A 16206-nucleotide genomic window follows, 5' to 3' on the forward strand; every position below is an offset into this window, starting at 1 on the left:
TGACTAAGACAAGCTAGGCAGATGGCCAGGAAAAGCTGGCTGTCATAGACACAAGCAAACAAGTGCAGTTATCTAGTTTTCAAATATTAATGAATTCCTTCCAATTGCTAAATATGAACATAAATATCTAAAGCTTAAGAAATGTTTCAGCAGGCTCTTCCATGCTATAGTTAAAACAAAATGGCTATTATGTTAATTTCAAACCTCAACAAAGAGTAAAAATTTAAATTAGTACAATTAAACAATTAACAATGACTTGTGGGGCTCACTTAATCTCCCTCTGTATCCCCTCTCCCTTGTACTCCATACCGTGTACCCCTAACCTTCTGTATTCCCTACCCTACGTCCTCTTCTCTTTCTCCCACCTTCTTCTTCTCATTTATCCATCATTTCTTTTATCTGTCCCACAGTTGTATTAGTTTTATTCCATTTATACTACACCTTGATTCCCAATAGGGACCCCAAAGCAGCTTACATCATTCTTTTCACCTCCATTTTTACCTTCACAATAACCTTATAAAGAAGATTAGACTGAGAGTGACAGACCCAAAGCAACCCAGCAAGCTTCCATGCAGAGTGTAAATAGGAAGATACAGCCTGATACTTTAACCACTACATCACACTGGCTCTCAGCTTTTCCTCCTTCCTTCTCCCTGGAAAAAAAGTCTGGCCAAGTGCTGGACCTGGCCAAGTAATGTGTGCCAAGGCTACTGCCAGGTCTAGGTGACTTGTATGACATCAAATTGCAGCAACTGCTGCACCTGGGTAAGTTGCATGGTAACAAGTTGCCTGGTGGTTGCTGCTGGGCCCATCACTGAAGAGTCCTCACTCCAGGGCACAAAGGGAGGGGAACAGGGCTGGACTGGGAGACTGAAATATCACTGGAAAGGACCCTTCCTTTTCCTGCTTCTACGGACAAAAGCCAAGGATTAACGGCTGGCAATACTGCTGTGGTTGCCTAGCAACCCCTAAAATTGCTTCTGAGATCTCAGAGGACATTCATTTTGTAAAAAGTACGAAAAGTATTGGGGGAATTTAACCCCCCAACATTTTTTTTTAAGATTTCAGATTTTTTTGCAAACTTGGAGCTTTCCTCAGGTTTCCTCATCTCTTCATGGTTCCAATCTCTGGATTTAAGTATCCACAGATATGGCCATGTTGAGAATTAGTTATTGTTTTCTTCAGTTTCATTACAAACCTACAGTATTTCAGCTATATTATGGGTTAAATAGGCTTCTGTGTGCTAACCTGGGAACCTGATCACCATATATTACATGTTTCTATGGGAAAATGTCTTCTGACTTCCAAGCATTTGTCTTTTAAACAAACTTTTGATATGAAAGCTGTTCATAAATTGAACTTTAGTGTGCAACAAGAACTGTACGTAGCATACTGACACCACAACACAGATCTATACAGGGGTGTTATAATGCCAACAGTTTTATTTTTAACACCTTTCCTAATAATCCCAGACTGGATTTTGCCTTTTTCATTGCCACCATACACAGAGTTGACATGCTCATCAAGCCATGTTTGAAAACTTCTTCCAGAACCAGCTAACAAACATTATTGCAGAAACTGTGTAAAGAATGCATTTACATTATGTAGAAGAACATTTACTATGAAATAATAGAGATTTTCATCAATGATTGAGCAACAGCACAGAACAATTCAAGAGAAACATCACAGGAAGGATTTGGAAATAAATTTTCTGTGTTAAGCAAGCTGTAACTTGTGTTCAGTAACTCATCGTTTCCACTTCTCTTAGTCATGGATAATGTATACTTCCTAGAAATGTAAGCGCTGAAAACATTTAGTCCAGCACACTTTTGTGCATATGTGCCTTAAGTGGCTTCTAACATGGTGACCCTATAAATTAATGACCTCCGAAACGCCCTGCCATTAACAGCCTTGTTCAGATCTTGTAGACTAAAGGCCATGGGTTTTTTTTAGTCAATCCATCTTACGGCACAATTTTAGGCAGTCTATAAATCATATATCTAATTGTGAATATAGCTCAAGAATGTAGATCAATAAATCCACAAAATAGAACCATGTATAGAGAAGGTTTATTTCTCTCCCCCACCCCCACCCCAACAGATCTGGGGGGAATCCCCAGGTTTGCAGAAAAAGTCAAAAACTTCAATCTAAAAAGTAGGTATTTAAATAACAGCCACAAGCTGCAGAAATATCTACATTTATGTGGGTGCACCTTAAAACATTGCCAATCTCATGACATAATGACATTTGGATTATGACTGCCATTCTGAAACTTGCTAGCAACCCCCATAACCACTGAGCAGGACAGAAAAGGCTAGTTAAGGTATCTGGAAATGGCTGGGGGAAAAGAATAGAGGGGGAAACTGTCTTTCTACTCCAGGCCATGCTGAATCAGGTGGCTGAGGGAGGGAGGGGCTGGCAGTGGCACGAACAGGAGGGCAGGCAACCAGCAAACTGATGCAGTAATAAAGGGAGGAGGCAGCTGTCCAAACAAGAGGGGGAGGCAGGCAGAGTGGTGGCTGTACGGACATCAGGGAAGAAAGGAGAAGACAGTAGTGTGGACAGTTGAGTAAGTGAGCCAGTGAAAAAAGGAGGAGGTTGGGAAAGTGCAGGAAGCAGCAGGAGAGATCTTTGGCCTGGCAAGGAGTCTGATAGGCCTCTTGAGAAATGGTGGTGGCTGGATGAGGCATGTGCTGAAAACCTATGGCTAGCTGCAGGCTTTCTCTAAGCCTAAACACAGTAGGCACTCAGCACTTGCTTCCTCCTGCTACCACCTTCTCTCCTTCCAGGTGGCAAGAAAGAGGAGGTGGTAATGATGAGAAGGGAGGCCCCAGAAAGGACGGGGTAGCAGGAGGTGAGAAGCAGTGTTGGGGGTAAAAGGAAGGGAGAAAAACGAGGGTGTGGAAGGAAAGAGATGGGGAGGAAGGGATAGGAGGAGGAGCAGGGTAGAGAGGTGGCAGGGTGGAGGTTGTCAGTTGCAAGAAGAGAAAGCAGGGATAATTGAGGGGATTTCCTCACAAGTTATTGCTTGACTGCCTTATTTATAGGACAAGTATTCTTTCTATTCCACTAAACATTTTCCCTTGATTCTATTCTATTTCTATGGTACCTGCTTCACTTCCATTTTATAATCATACTAATTAATTATATATCACTTCACTTTTATCAGTTTATCCCTTCATACACTGTCATTGGAACATCTTTTGTACATCATGCAAGAAGGAACACTGAGCATGCTGCACTCAATAAGAACTTGTCAATAATGTGAGCATAAAAGTAATCAGTATAAAATCCAGAATGGTCCACAACGACTCTTTAACATCATTTCCTGAAAGATATTTGGAATTTCTCCATGTTGCAACAATAACTATTGACTTCTGTTCCAATTACATTTTTCTATAAAAAGAAAGGCTATGAGAAATTAAAGGTACTTGAATGTCTGGAAAGCTGTATTGGCTCTCCCAACTATAATATATTTGTAAACAATGAGATCATACATTTAAAGTTGAAGAGCTTACTTTTATTTGTATTGTACAGAAGCTGAAACATGACACCTGCAGCACACCAAGTCTGACTATTTGAAAAATCTGATGGGGTGCTAAAGTTAATGGCCACAACGTTCAGTTTACCCCATAGCAGAATGTGAAAGTCACACATAGTATGAGCTTTCGTGAGTCACAGCTCACTTATTCAGAAGTATCAGAAGTAGAGAGCAGTGACTCACAAAAGCTCATACTCTATGACAAATTTTGTTAGTCTTATAGGTGCTACTGGTCTCTTGCTCTTTTCTACTGCTACAGATAGACTAACATAGCTACCCATCTTGATCTATCACACATGGTATAGAATACTGAGTTGTGAGAATTCTGCTTTTCTCTCTCTCTCTCTCACACACACACACTTATTCAGACACTTACTTAGACCTCTAGTCACAGCTAGGAATCTGGATCTATGATTGCAGAACACAAGCTGAATATTCTTCTATACTGAATATAGTAAAAACCATTTCTCAACACCTTGATGTACTGTAAAACATCCAGGAAAGTGAATGAAGGTAATACTGAACGGGATTAATGGCTTCAGGAACAGGTTTAGCTCTCATTGCAATAGTTTTTCAACAAACACATCCCACCCCACCACCCTTGCCAGCGCCCATCAGATGTCACCCTTTTTCAAACTGCACATAGTGAGCAACATATGCCACAAGGAGGCCGATGCCCTCTGATGTACTCAAAACAATATAGTGAGAAGTATATTAGGGACATGTTAAAAACAAGTTTTAAGTAAGAAGTTTGTACTGGCTTGAACACACAGCATCATTTCTGTGAGCTGTCCTCCTGTTGGCAGAAGTCTTTGCACTTGTCACATTGAGCCTCTTCTCTCTCAGCATCCCTTAGCCACCACTGCTCTATCCCACCCCTCAGGACTTCGCTCAGTGCTGTGTTCTGCTGAGAACCAGTGGAACTCTAGTACTGACACACAACTCCAACCCAGACTAACAGTTTCATAGATTCCCCCGCATCCTGAGAGTTCCCTCACTAACCCAATACAATTTTTAGGGGCAGAGGCTAACATTTCCCCTGCAACTCTGCTTTTGTCCAATGATTTCAAAAGGCACCATGGAGAGAATTTAGAAATGATCTAACATGGCACCTCTGAGAGCTTGGCCAAATGATAACATAAAGCCAGGATTCATTTCTTTGGTTAGCTCATACATCATCATATACCTTTCTCCCCTCTTCCTGGAATGTAACTTTAGAATATAACTGTCCCCATTCTCACAGATAAGCCTGTGTTATTCTAAGGGCACATTTATCTTTTAATAACAGCTGAAATGCTGCTCTGGATCCAAGTCACTATTTGTACAGCAGAATAGCAGCTGATTCTATAGAGCCACAACTTAAAAGACCCTGGCCCAAGTTCTAATCAGTTTCCTCCCTTTAATTAGAAGGGACTTTGCACTGGAGATAACAAGAAACTTCCTTATTGATTAGAGGCCAGTTGAATAGGAATGGGATGGGGCCCAGAAAACCTTCCAGAGATGCTCTTTGAAACAGAAACAAATAGACAGGCATCACACAGTTGAATCTATATTCAACTGAAAGCCACAATTTGCTGTTATTGTATATGGATACAGCTTGATGTCTTTCTCTCCCTGGTGAAATCCTCTGCATGGGAAAATAAAGAGTTCAGTTCTATACCGGAAGTAACTATGGTGACTGCATTAGGAATGTACCAATTAGAATGCCCAAGTTTTAAGCACTGATTCCCAACTCCCAATCTGTGCATTTTCTGGCTATTGCTCTGAGGCGACCTGGAAGTTAGATGACTGCACGCAGTGACAGCTGTATTAGCTGTGACTCTTTGGAAGAGCCCCTTTCCCCAGAGGTGGGGAGTCTGTGCCTCTATTCTGAGAAAAATAAGAGGGCTCTGTGTTCATGTTAGTCAGAGGGGTTGTGAGAAAGGCTTTCCTTACAAAGGTCTCTGGACCCCTTCCCAGAAGCCTTTGAATCCCCTGGGATTCTAGGCTCCAGTTTGATAAACACTGTTCTGTAACCTACATTCAATTCGTTCCTACAGAGATTGCAGCGTGCCGCCCTTGGGAAATGCCACAAGGGAGACAAAGTCTGCCTATCTTCTCCAATAACAAGTGGACCAAGACCCATTGATGCAGATCCCACAAGGGGTGGAATACAATGCTATATAGAGTTCCCAGGATGCTCCAGACAAATGAGGCTTGCATCACAGCATAATGCTGTTTGAAAAGAGCAATGGTCAGATGTGCTGGTTTGGGAGACAGTAGGCTGTCTGAAAACTCCATCCTTCACCCCTTCACTAGTCCTCACACTGTCTCTAAAAGCCAGGGCTGGCTGCAGTTAGTATAACCAACCACAAGCCTGAAAAGTTCTTGCTCAATAAGCACTCAGATAGGCATACTATCACTTTCTAGCTACAACCCAAAAAAATGTAGTAGAATGTTCACATTTGGTATACCAAACAAAATTGTAATTCAAATGTATTTTTTAGAAAGTTGGCCAACCCTTTGTACTAGAAGACTGAGTAAGCATCACTTATTGGAGTGACCTGCAGCAAGAATTGATGAAAAGAGATGGCAAATTATTACCAACCATGATTTATCATAGATTCTCACTTCTTTTAATATTCGTGCTTTTAAAAGTCATGTGAATTTGTGAAGTCTTTGTGAATTTCTCTTAACAGTTCTTCATGATAGAAATGTATTTGCGATAAATATGAAATTTAGATTCCCCCCATCAGCCAAATTATGCCTTTGTGCATTCATTCATTATTACTGCAGTCACGAGGTTGCAGAGCTACTGAAATATCTGAATCATGCATCTTCTACAACTAGCCTGGCTGTAGTTGAAAAGTGGGCCTGGGAACTGGGAGACTCAGATTTAAACCTTCACTCTGCCATGAAACTTGTCTGGTAACCCTGAGTCAGTCACAATCTCTCATCTTAACCAATCTCATTAGGTATTTATGGTTGTAAAATGAAAGAAGGGAGACTGAGGTATGCCACCCTGAGCTCCTTGGACGAAGGACGCACTAATTAAAATGTACTAACAGATTAGCAAAACATGTGGAGCAAGAACATTTGCCTGGTGCATTTACACAGGCAACACAAAAATATCTGTTTATTTACTGCCCTAGTCAAATAAAGTTATGTTTTTCGTTTTGCTTTAACTTAAGTATACTGATGTTAACTAATACTTGTGTACTTTCTGTAATGAAAGGGGGACGAGCCATGGAAGAAGAGAATATCAGTCTGCCAGGGCCAGAACAGTCCAAGTGCCAGGTCACAGAGGCTCCTAAAAATACGAACTATATTTATGTCTGACAGTCTGCATTCCCCACAAACCAGCAGCTTTGTTTTCAGTATTTCATTTAACAGCATTGCTAACAGAGAGGCAAGCCCCCACTGTATTTTTTTCAAGAATGCGAAGTTCTAAAGAATTGGCTCTCAACTAGTTATGCAAATGTAAGACCTATTCTTATATCTTCTTATCAAGTAAGATTCTATACACCTGGGCTCTTTCAGCAGATGAAATTGGCTGTAATTGTTCTGTAAGATGTTTATATTGATCAATAAACTCTTCAATTGCTTAGGCAAGTGTTAGAAACACTTCCCTGACAAGCAGATTACTTCAGCTAAATACATAAGACACTTAAAGGTTAATGTTTATATATGTTTCTTGAGAACAATGTACAAGCCCATTGTGCCTAGTAACTTAGTTATATGTCACTCATACATTCTCTCTCCTATCACTGAAATGGCCTATAATATACTACTAGCGCACTACCCTGTTGGCAACATGAGTGGGGACTAGTATTCTGAAGAAACTGCATTCATCCCACCCACATGGAATGTGCACAATAATTGCACTTAAAAGATATGCAAGTGTTACAAAATGTCAAGCTGCAGACAAATTGCTCCTCATTATTTGCAAACACAAATATTTTGTTGACCCTTTGAGACACCAACCTCATATTTTCTTATTTTCTGAATGGATATTTAGATCCTGTTGCCCTGTTGACATAAGATGAATCACCATACATCTGAGGAGTGAGCTAAGTCAACAAGCATGAATTCTGCAACAGATACTTACTTCATTCCCATGCTTCTGCAGATATTCTATTTCATGTTGTGTGAAAGTAGTCATGGAAATGGACTTTACCCTGTGAGGTGGATTTAAACCTCGCCTGTAAAACAAGAAGATTTAAGAAAATCATTATCAAAATCTGAAAAAAACAGAAAGCCAAATATTGAAGGGACATTCATCTGAAAAAAATTAGGTCTGAGAAACCATAAAAAGAAATAGATCCTTGCCTCTTCTTTTATTAATGTTTGTTTTTAAATATGTATCTAAATTTATTTTACTTAATTTATATCCCAATTTTCTTCCCACTAGGAACCCAGAATGGCTTATAACATTCTCCCTTCTCCATATTATCCTAACAACCCTGTGAGGTAGGTTAGGCTGACTGTGTAACTGGCCCAAGCTCCCCAAGCATGCTTCCATGGCAGAATGAATATTCAAACCCAGGTGTTATGACCCTTTACTTCTCTTGGGTAGATTTTGCCTTTTATCTTTCTCTTAACACCCTCTGGGTAGTTTGCTGCCACCAGGAATATTATATTCCAAGATATTTTATTTAAGTTTTCCCTTTTGTAACGTGCCTAAGCATCAGGCTTCCTCCTACGTGGCCCTGAGGATAAGAATGGGATATAGCAATGACAGCTACTCTGGGATATAACAAAACAAAATAAACTTATTTTTCAAGAAGCGTATTGGTTTCATAAAAGTAGTTCTTGCTTCTTAAAGTTACTTCATTTAAACTCAATCACACAGATCTCTTCTAAGGCTTCACACACAGTTAACCTCTTTCTCTGACTCAATATTTCTCACAGACGTGCTTGAAGTTACTCGGGCAGCACACAGCTTGCCTTTCTTTCTCTAACTATTATTCACAGAAATATTAAACTTGCTCAGGCAGCATACAGCTGGCCTCTCTTTCCCTGACTGAGTGTTCTTTCACAAACATGCTCAGTTCAGGTTCCATGCAGGTTATATTTCTCTCATAAATACTTCAACGTACTCAGGCAGCACACAGCTAGCCTGCTTTCTTCTGACTAAATATCTTCTCTCTCCATTCTCAGTCTAAACTGCATTTACTCCACCCACACTCTGTCATGAGCCAATCATATCACTCACTCATCCCTCTCTCACCACCACTCTTCACCTATCTCACAACAAGCATCTAAAGACACATGCACACATTTACTTGAAATCATTACACCAGGTCTCCCAGAACCTAGTCCAATACTCTTAACAACTACACAACAATCACACTGTGAATTAGACTTCAGACACTTCATTTATTTTAAATATTTTTATATTTTCAGGAGTTTGTTTTACATATAGCCTCTCCAAAACACATAACATCAATTTATGAGTCTACTCAGTTAGTTTACCATATATTTTAAGGACTTTTTAAAAGGTCCCAAACAAGTATTTTTTTAAAAAAAAAATTAACACACTGGGTGATTAAACCTTCCAAATGTAAATCACTCCCAACCTATTGACTTGAATATCAGATTCTCTACTAAAGACTTCCTCTATTTAAGTCTGACTAGTTGGAAACAAAGTTAAATGGATTAGAGCCCAAAGTTCCATACCGTCTTTAAGTGTACTTAAAAATTAGATTGTGTGTGGAAAGATTACGAATCTTACTAGCCTAGAGGTTTTAGAAAGTAATCATATGCCTGACTCCTGAAGTACATTGTATAGCAACCAACCTTTACATCAGTGTACCTTGGAAATATGCCAGTGCCTTAGTGCTGGTGTAACCCCTGTACTAGCAAAGAAAGAATACTGCTGGGGGTTGGAGGCGCCAGGAAAAAGAAGGGCTTAACCAGTATCCCAGGCTTCCCTAGGCTGCTCCTGATCTCAGCATAATGTTATACTGGTAATAATCCTGTCTTAAACTTAAACACTCCCATAAAACCAGTGATTGCACCCAGACACTGCACAACTTCAGAAACCAAGCCTGCAGCCTACCACAGTTCCCCTAAACACAACATAAACCCCAGCCAGGAAACTCATATCTCAGATGACTGAGCATGCAGCATGGGCCTACTTCATTCTGGCCTCATGTCATGCACACTTAGAATACACACACATGTTGGAAGGCCTTCAATGATGGGAACTCTAGAGAAAGAGTGCTTCATGCAAAAAGACAAGAACAAGACCAGCATACTGTCACAGTATATTGCAATCTTTGCTCTGATTCCTTATAGATGCTTCACCTGGGAACACAAACTCCACACTGGATCCTCTCACTAGAGCTACAACAACAATGCAAGCAACACAAAATGATTTCCTACCTCAAGCTATGACTGCAGCCAGTATTTCTCCACAATCTCAATGTACCTACCTGTGCACTTGCCACAAATACTAAGGGGGGAAATGATAAGGATGTATAAGATTATGTGTTGAGTGAAGAAAGTAGATAAAGAAAACTTTTTCTTCCTCTCCTATAATAAGGGAACTTGGGAGCTTGGGCAGCCAATGAAGTTGATGGGCAAAAGATTTAGGACAGACAAATGGAAGTACTTTTTTTTCCACATAAAAGTCATTAAATTGTAGAATTCACTACTATTCATGTAGATTGCTTTAAAAGGGGACCAGATAGACTCATGTTCATCAATGGTTAATAGCCATGTTGACTAGGGGGAGCCTTCACTGATATTCACGCTGAATACCAATGCTAGGAGGCAGTATCAGGGAAGGCTTCTGCATCTATACCCTGTGTGTTAGCTTCCTAGAGCAACAGGATGCTGGACTAGAGGCTCACCAAACTAATAATAATAATAATAATAATAATAATAATAATAATAATAATAATAATAATAAACCTTTTTAATGATCTTTTCCTCCCAAAAATTACTAACAGGGTCTCCCACACAGGAAGCATAGGGTAAGTATACATAGTGCATAGAGATAGTCATTGTGATGCTATGCTAACAGGGGGCACAGGAAACACAACCACAGTCCAGGCTGACTAACACCAACTCCACTAGGCTTTGCTACTACTAGACATAAACTCCTGATGCCTACAGCTCTGCAGGATCACTGTCTCATACAGCAGTCCAAGCAGAGAATGCTGAGTCCCAATGCAGCTCCTTACAAAGGATGGGTTCAATTCCTACACCGAGTCCCGCAACAACAAAACAGGAGTCCAAGAGACTTACAAGGTTTATTCCAGCATAATTTTTCTCATATTTGATGAAGTACGCTTTGATTAATAAAATGTTACATTGGAATAAATGTTTAGTCTGAATATTTTACATCTCCTGAAAGAACACAGGATAGTGAGTATCTATGCTGAAAAGGGCTCAGGGCTGGGTTTCAAGAAATTACATTGTATTCAAGGGATAGGTTAATTCCCTTCTTGCCCCCATCCCAAATCACAGTACTTGAATTCTTAAATTATTCTGGCTTAAATTATCATTGCTTTATGTATTAAAAAAGACTATTATAACATAATGCACTAGAGTCACAATGGTCTCCATGGGACAAAGTAAACTAGCTCGCAACTGAACAGAGAAAATCTGATACTCACCTCAAACACAAGGCATCACAAGCCGAGTACACATTTAGCCCTCAAATCAATTACATTAAAATACACCCCTTTCTTTTCTCCCAAATTTGTCTGCCTGTCATTCATACAGGAAGAGGAGAAGGCTCAACGGAACTGATGGAGAGTTTGGTGGGGAGGGGGGTGTTAGTCACCTATATCCAGTTTCTCTTTCAATAACCTGGTTACATTGAAGCTTAATGCAAATATATAAAATGAGAACAAAGAGCAGCCCCTTTTGATGCACAGAAGTCTGTGCCAGGGATTGCTGAACTGACATGGACAAAAATCCATGTGGAACATGGACAGTAGCATGGAGAAGTATTGGGTGAGATTGCCTCTCCTTCCTCATGCACCAGCAGAAAAGCTTGCAGGATCCAACTATCTCTGCAAATTGAATTTAACCCTTATAAAAACTAACCAATACTGCTTTTCTTTGAAAAGGAAGATGTAGGAAAGGACACTTTGTTAATCATCATACTGCACAAGAGTTCACGCACTATATTATGACTTGATACAAGGGGGGCTGGGACTAGCAAGTTATGAGATGTCATTAACTAATCCTCCTACATGACCTCTACAACTGGCTAACATGCACAATTTCCTACCAAACACAAATATTTACTTTCCACTTCAGAGAATAATGATCTGATCAGTAACTTCCATCAACATAGTTGTGATTAACTTTTTTGTGGGGCAAGACAGGTTAGAGCAGTAAGCAATATGACGAAGTGGAAAGAGACTGAAATACAAAGGAACACTGAAAGTAAGAAGCACTTCCTAATGTAGATTACAACTAGCACACAACTATGAAAACCTATTATGGTTTGTATAAAGTCTCTGTTCAGTTTTAAATCGATGTTTTATGGCTGTAACAACCAAATTACATGACTTCTTAATGTCAGATGCAGCTAAACAATGAGGCTTTTTTTGAAATTTAAGCCAGGGATTTAGTACCCAGTGGTGTGGCTAGAATGGCGGGCTAGGATCTGGGCAACTCAGATTCAATTCCCTGCTCTGCCATGGAAGATCGCTGGATGACCTTGGGCCAATCACACAGGCTATCTACTTCACAGGGTTGTTGTGAGGAAAAAATGGGAGAGGAGATTAATGTAAGCTGCTTTGTATCCCCACTAGGGGGAAAGGCAGAGTATAGACAAAGTAAAATCAAAAATTTAAATCACCTTTTTCTTCTTGGTGATTTAAATCAACCCATTGTTGACATACACCTAAGAATCAAAAGTCTGCTTTCAGCCATGGCAAGGAAATGGAATTCACCTATAGTGATGCATTCACCAATGACTCTACTGATCATATATACAGTAAATGGGAGAAATGATAACTCATTTTCAATTATAGAAGCATCAATCATGCCACCAATACAATACATGAAATGGGATGCAAGGGTCTGAGTGAGAAGCAGACACACCTGTGGTTACACTAAACCAGAAGCTTTGAAAGTAATTTCAGCTACACTTCTATCTAAAGATTACCATTTACTGCAGGTAAGATTAGTGACAAAATGGAAACAGTAGTAGTTACTCCATTTACACTTGCATTGGAAGACTGTTTATGCAGTAACAAAGCAATACTAATCAAGTTGTATGAAGAAATATTTTCATCAAAATATTAGTTGTATTTAAGAGGCATCTCTTCTCATGATTTTAAAGAGACCAATGTCCTTAATTTTATTTCATCTACCTTTATCTGTTTAGGTTTAATTGAGTTTACAATTCATTTCAAAGAGTTCAGTGACCTCAGGACACAGTACTACAATATGCCACAGAACATGAGATGACTTATACAGGACTGCTTCATCTACACCATTTCACTAAATTTCAGGCACAGACATTCCCAGCCTTTAAGATCCTTTAAATGGAGCTACAGAAGACTGAAGCTAGGACCTACTATACAAAACACATTGGTACCATTAAAATGTAATCCATACATATGATCAACACACTGTACATTCAGCTTAGTAAACTGTGCATCACAAGTGTTTAAACAAAAATTGTCATATGCAATACCATTTTAAAAGTAAAAAATATATAGGTAGTTTCAAATTCTTAAGATCCAACCAACGTCTTTACAAGTTACTACCATTAGCTTGGACTATACCCAGCTATATATACACGTTTAATATTAGCTGAGATAGACGAGCACGCAGAAATATGGTAATGTACTAAAGCAGTAACTGCAAACTGGTTATTAACTGCAGGAAAGCTAACTTTACTTGTAAGTCTTGAAAGTAAACTAAAATCAAATGGGTTCAGTAATTTTCAAAAAATAATTCTGAGTTAACATTTAAGCAAAAAAAAAAAAGACACTCTTTTGCATTCTCACTGGACGACCACCTGGGTTTGCAGGTAACATTTGGCCAACAGTCCCCACCCATTTCACATGCTTCCTGTATTAATCCAGACCACAAACAGCCCTTGCCTGCTAATACCCTTTGCCATGATTCTAAGGGGCCTTTAGAGACAGCAAGTTTATCCCGTCTTTCAAAGGCTATACTGTGTGCCCCACTGAACACAGCAAGACAAATAAGCCCATTTTTGGCCCTTCATAGACTTTATCACTAATATCTCACTCCTTGGAAGAAGTGAAATCCCTCCATCTCTAAAGTCTTAAGCAGAGCATTATTAAGAGAGGAAGATTCTACAAGCCCGGCAGTTCATCCACACACAGGTACCCTCTAACCCAGGATCTGAGTCCAGGGGCAACTCAGAGATCAACAAGATTTCCAAGAATCGCAGCTCCCTGTGTCAGAGCAGCAGGGCCATCTACCTGAAACACTCTAACCAAGTTCTCCCCTTAGTGTTTTAATTTTATGCTGCTCAGTTCCATGCCACTCAATCAGAGTCAGCTACCCCCAAACCCAAACCGTCCCATTTCCTCCCACTCCATATGTTGGCTCTAGCCCACAACGTATGGCCCACAGTCGTTCGCCGCTCCCTGTCCTCTGCGGGGAGGGAGTCCCCCACCCGGTATTCTTTCTCCTTCCAATGTTGCCCCAAGTCCCGTTACCCTTCAACCTCACCCCGGTCCCCGGAGCCTCTCTCCACTCCCCCACAACTCTCGCCCCTTCCCCACGGACTCGGAAGCGCTCGGTTGTTTCCTCCGCCAACCACCCCGCCTCCTCCTCGCTCTCCTCAACTCACAGGATGCCGGAGCAGGAGGTACACACGAAGCTGCCCACCGTCATGTCGGTGTAGGTGGGGCCGCGCTGGTCGCAGTCGAAGCACTTGCGGTTGGGCAGGAGGCTGCTCATCTCCCTCAGCAACTTCAGGTGCTTCTCCTCCTGCTTCCGCTTGGCGCTCGCCGCCATGGCCCCCTCCGCTGGGCAGCCGGGCCCCGGCCCGCTCTCGCCGACCCGGAGGAAGGGAAGCGCGGAGGAGCCTCAAGCGGGGAGGGAGAGCCGGGACCGTCCCGCTCGAGGCGCCAGGGAGGGCAAGGCCTGAGCCGGCGCCCTTGCGCGTGCGCGCGCCCCCACACAGAAAGCGTCCAACTGACGAACCGACGGGCGCGAGGGGAGGGGAGGGGGAGCGGCGTGCGCGGGGCAGAGGCAGGCCCGGGCCGGCTGAATGACGAGCCGAGGCGGAACCCGCGCGACGCCTTTTCCCACAGCGGCCAGAGACGAGCGCGGCGGGCTCGGCAAAAGGCGACCCCGTTCGGTTTTTCTAACAGCGCCCCCTTTCGCTCGGGAGGATCCTGCGAATCGCCACCGAACTCTTCCCTGAAGCTCCTTGCTTGGCGGAGGCCCGTTACCTGACGTGACCCAGCAGGAAGGAAAGAGAAACTAACGCCCAAGGAGGAGAAGAAAATGTGGAAAGGACGGCAGAGGGAGGAAGAGTTAGAGAAAGGAGAGGGCGGCAGCAATAGCCGGGTGTACAGAGCCCCGTGCCTGGAGGGCCTTAGGCCTTTCCTCCACATGACGAAAACCTCTCTCTCTCTGAGACCTTGGAGAACTTCTGCAAGCCAGAGCAAACTAGATGTACCCATGGCCTGACACTGTTACAAGGCAACTTCATATGACCACTGCTAATCTGGTTTATAACAGGATCACATTTGTTACTCCCTCCCACCACTTCTGACCACACTGCTTAAGCCCCATAACCATGAAGCCATTATTGCTGTGCAGTTCCACCTTTTATTATAAAGCTTGGCCAATTCTGAGGACTGTGAGGTTGAGGGCCTAAATACATTTCCTAATGCTGGGTTGGTTGTTATCTGGAGAACAGAGTTGACCTTGTGAATACAAAGTCACCATCCTTAACACAGCAAGTCATTAAAAGGCTTTTGTGCAGTATCTAAATACTTGAGTTTGGAGCAGGAAGCAATGTATAACGTCTAAAAACAGACAGACAAGGTTTATATTTGAGCTTTGAGAAACTTGGGTATGGTTCTTCAGTAATTAAAAAATGCACATTGCACAGGTTCAGATACATCTTGATAGTATGTAACATGGCCCATAGCTTAACCTTTGTACTTTGTAATAACCGCTACTCTCCTCACAATGTATTAACATTGACAGATGGGAAACTGAGAGATTCCCATTCTCTGACCTAACTCACCCACAGATATTACATTACTAAGAGTCTGAGATGTCTGGAATGCACTGTACTTCTGTTGCTAAGCAATTGATATTTCTACAGCTTTTTTCTAAGGCATGCTAGTTGGATGAGTAGGGCAACTATTTCAAAAACAGTTTATCTGGTTGGGATTCACTGCACATTCTCCAGATGCAGCAATACAGTTAGAGTACACTAAATACATTATCTGCATTTTAATTAGATTTAACGGTTCATTGTTTATGACCCTAAATACACGTGCCATTTACATCCATAATGGAGCTATAGATCTCAGTCTTTGGCTGGTTTGCCATAAATATTAATTATACAAGATCAAAGTGTAGCAGCCTTATTTGGTGTTCTGCTGCATTGAGGCAGTAGTTCTTGGGATATGCTATAAAGATCTCAGGACCGATTGATACATTACAAAGATCATATCAAGGATGCTTAACTGCCATGAAAACTATAAATTAGC

General features: G+C 41.4%; 1 protein-coding gene across 8 annotated transcripts in view; it reads right to left on the reverse strand.

Annotated features, from left to right (window-relative positions):
* The window catches only part of AGFG1 (ArfGAP with FG repeats 1), a 43286-nt gene extending 28507 nt beyond the window's left edge, over positions 1 to 14779 (reverse strand). For all 8 annotated transcript variants that reach the window (XR_008597290.1, XR_008597291.1, XM_054982459.1 and 5 more), the window contains exons 1-2: positions 14322 to 14779; positions 7629 to 7722 (exon numbers count right to left, since the gene is read on the reverse strand). Coding sequence is in view for 6 of the 8 variants with exons in the window: in XM_054982459.1 (XP_054838434.1) it covers positions 7629 to 7722; positions 14322 to 14488 (261 nt within the window). In the remaining 2 variants the exon portion in view is untranslated. The remainder of the gene's footprint in view (positions 1 to 7628; positions 7723 to 14321) is intronic.
* Between the last annotated feature and the right edge of the window lie 1427 nt (positions 14780 to 16206).

Source organism: Eublepharis macularius, chromosome 6 (assembly GCF_028583425.1).
Source record: "Eublepharis macularius isolate TG4126 chromosome 6, MPM_Emac_v1.0, whole genome shotgun sequence".
NCBI lineage: Eukaryota > Metazoa > Chordata > Lepidosauria > Squamata > Eublepharidae > Eublepharis > Eublepharis macularius.